Source organism: Terrapene carolina, unplaced genomic scaffold (genome assembly GCF_002925995.2).
Source record: "Terrapene carolina triunguis isolate 2854851 unplaced genomic scaffold, T_m_triunguis-2.0 Scaffold27932, whole genome shotgun sequence".
Lineage (NCBI taxonomy): Eukaryota > Metazoa > Chordata > Testudines > Emydidae > Terrapene > Terrapene triunguis.
The window spans coordinates 531-3,138 of NW_020692283.1; the positions used below are offsets into that span (position 1 = coordinate 531).

Here is a 2,608-nt window from a genome sequence, read left to right on the forward strand (position 1 = left end):
TTGGGTCCAGGCCGGAGCCGCGCCGGGCCGCGGGAGCCGGGCCGGACCCGGGACAGAGGCGCTGGGGCCTGCGTGCTCGGCCGGAACCGGGGCCGGACTGGGCCGCGCCTCTCCGGAGCCCTTCTCGCGACCCCCGCCACCCCAGCTTACCTGGTGCTGCCTGCCCGCCCCTGCTTCTTTTCAGATTTCCCGCGAACCTCTGATTCGCGGGAAGCAGGGGACGGGGAGGAGCAGGGGGCAAAGCGTTCAGGGGAGGGGAGGAGGGGGAAGTGAGCTGAGGGCGGGGTGGAGAGCTGCGGCGCGGGGCCCAATTCAGCTGAATCGGCCTAAAGTCGGCCCTGTTCCCTATGGCCCCCGGACCGGGGGGCAGAGGGCTCTGTGCATTGCCCTTGCCTCCAGGCAGCGCCTCCCACAGCTCCCATTGGCCGGGAATGGGGAACCGCAGCCACTTGGAGCTTCAGGGGAGATACCTGGAGGGGCGGCAAGGGCAGCACACGCGGAGTCCTCCGCCCCCGCTCCCCGCAGCACTTCCTGGAGCGGCGTTGGGCCGGGGACAGGGCAGGCAGGCAGGGAGCCTGCCGTGGCCCCAGTGTGCGCCACTGCCACCCTGGAGCCGCTTTAGGTAAGCGGCGCTGGGCCGGAGCCCGAACCCCGTCTGCACCCCGCCCCCAGCTCCCTGCCCTAAACTCCCTGCCTGCACCCCAACTCCCTGCCCTGAGCCGCCTCGTACACCCTGCACCCCTCCTGCACCCCAACCCCTGCCTTGAGCCCCCTCCCGCAGTCCACACCCCTCCTGCACCCCTGCCCTGAGCCCCCTTTGCACTCCGCACCCCTCCTGCACCCCAACCCCCTTCCCAGAGCCCCCTCATATACCCTGCACCCTTCCTCTGCCCCAATCTCTTGCCCTGAGCCCCTTCCTGCACACCGCACCCCCTCCTACACCCCGCACTCCCTCCCGCACCCAACCCTCTGCCCCAGCCCTGCATACAATTTCCCCAACCAGATGTGGCCCTCGGCCCAAAAAGTTTGCCCATCCCTGGGCTAGACAGCAGAATGGTGGGTGGGGTATGTACTTCAGTTGCCTTCCCTTCCTCTAAACCAGCCATGCTTCACCTCTTCCTCTAGGAGGGAATTTCTTTCTTGCTTTTGTCAGTGGAAACAAATGACTTTCTTCTATGCTAGCTAATGGTTCTGCTTCTCTTCTGCATATCCCTGATCTGCAGTCTGTTAACCCTGTGCTACATGCAGCCATAGAAATCTTTGTTCATTGCTGCTATTGCAGAGTGAGGACACAGCTGATCAGCTGCTTTGTTGCTAATGTGCTCCAACAATGAGCACCAGCTGATACTATGCTGAGTGCATTTATTGATTGTATTTTTAGTGTGTACATTAAATGTCTTGGGTTCCTGACAAGGTGCCTGTGGGGCTCTTGTTACAAAGCTTTCCCCAGACACCACCATGCTTTATCTTTCACCCCAAAGGGGGGTGACTCCAGTTTTACACTCCTCTTTTCCCTCTCAACCCAGTTTTCCCAACAAGCAGAAGTCTGCAGAACCATCTCCCACCATGATGAGCTCTTCATTGGGCAGCAACCTGTCAGAACTGGACCGACTACTCCTAGAACTGAACGCTGTTCAGCACAATCCCCCTAGTGGCTTCCCAACAGGTAGGAAGTGATGACCCATGTGTCAGTGCTAGGTATGTTGATGCCTGGATCTCACACCTCCCTCCATGTATAAATCTCCCTGTAACTCTTTCTCCCCTGCCCAGTTCATCCTCCTTTTTGCCCTCCCCATATTGTACCTGCCTCTTTCCACTGTAAGTGAGGGTCTATTGACTCTTTGTTTCTTTTCCTGTAAGATGAAGCCAGCGGGAGCCCCTCTCTGCCCAGTGGGACTGGACCTCACTATGTTGTCCCAGAGAGCACTAGCTCTTTGGGGGTGAAGGCAGCACCCCCTACAAAAGAGAAGCCAAAGCGGAACGGAGGGCGTGGGATTGAGGATGTGCGTCCCAGTGTGGAGAGCCTTTTGGATGAACTGGAGAGCTCTGTGCCAAGTCCAGTGTGAGTACTGACCCAGCTGCTGTTCCCTTGGGGGCCGGGGGCATTGGGGCAGAGATGAGTTAGTGACTCCACACAGTTGAATGACAGCAGCTAGGGGAGTGCAGTACTAGCTGGGCAGATGGCCTCCTGTTTTCTTGGTAATGAGGGGATTTGCTTTCTCCAAACTGGGGAAGGTCAAGGAGGAAGTTGAAGATTGTGGCCATGTCGGCTTCTTTTTTGGGCTCAGATTTACTGCAACTGCCATTGAGTCAGAAGCTGCTAATGCTGGAAAAACAGAAGTGTATAATGGGTCATTTGACCATTTGGGGATACATGTTCAAATCCAGATGGACCTGTCCTCCATGAACGTATCTAATTCTGTTTTGAACCCAGTTATGCTGACTGAAAATTGTCACCATCTGACAAAATAAATTGGGTGGGTCTCAGTCTAGTTCCTAATGGATGCTTGCTCGTATCACAAACTACCACAACTGCACTAATTGGCATCTTTGGCAGTCTCAGAGAGAGCAAAGGGTTGGAAGTGCCACAAAAGCTGATTTCCTGGAA

The 2,608-nt window shown here is 57.0% G+C and overlaps 1 protein-coding gene across 1 annotated transcript; it reads left to right on the forward strand.

Moving 5' to 3' along the window:
- Nucleotides 1-1,526: 1,526 nt before the first annotated feature.
- On the forward strand, nt 1,527-2,062 carry LOC113408981 (paxillin-like; the record flags this gene model as incomplete). Its single annotated transcript, XM_026662494.1, has 2 exons — nt 1,527-1,666; nt 1,861-2,062. Coding segments are annotated over 2 exons (342 nt in total), but the record flags the coding sequence as incomplete, so codon positions are not given.
- Between the last annotated feature and the right edge of the window lie 546 nt (nt 2,063-2,608).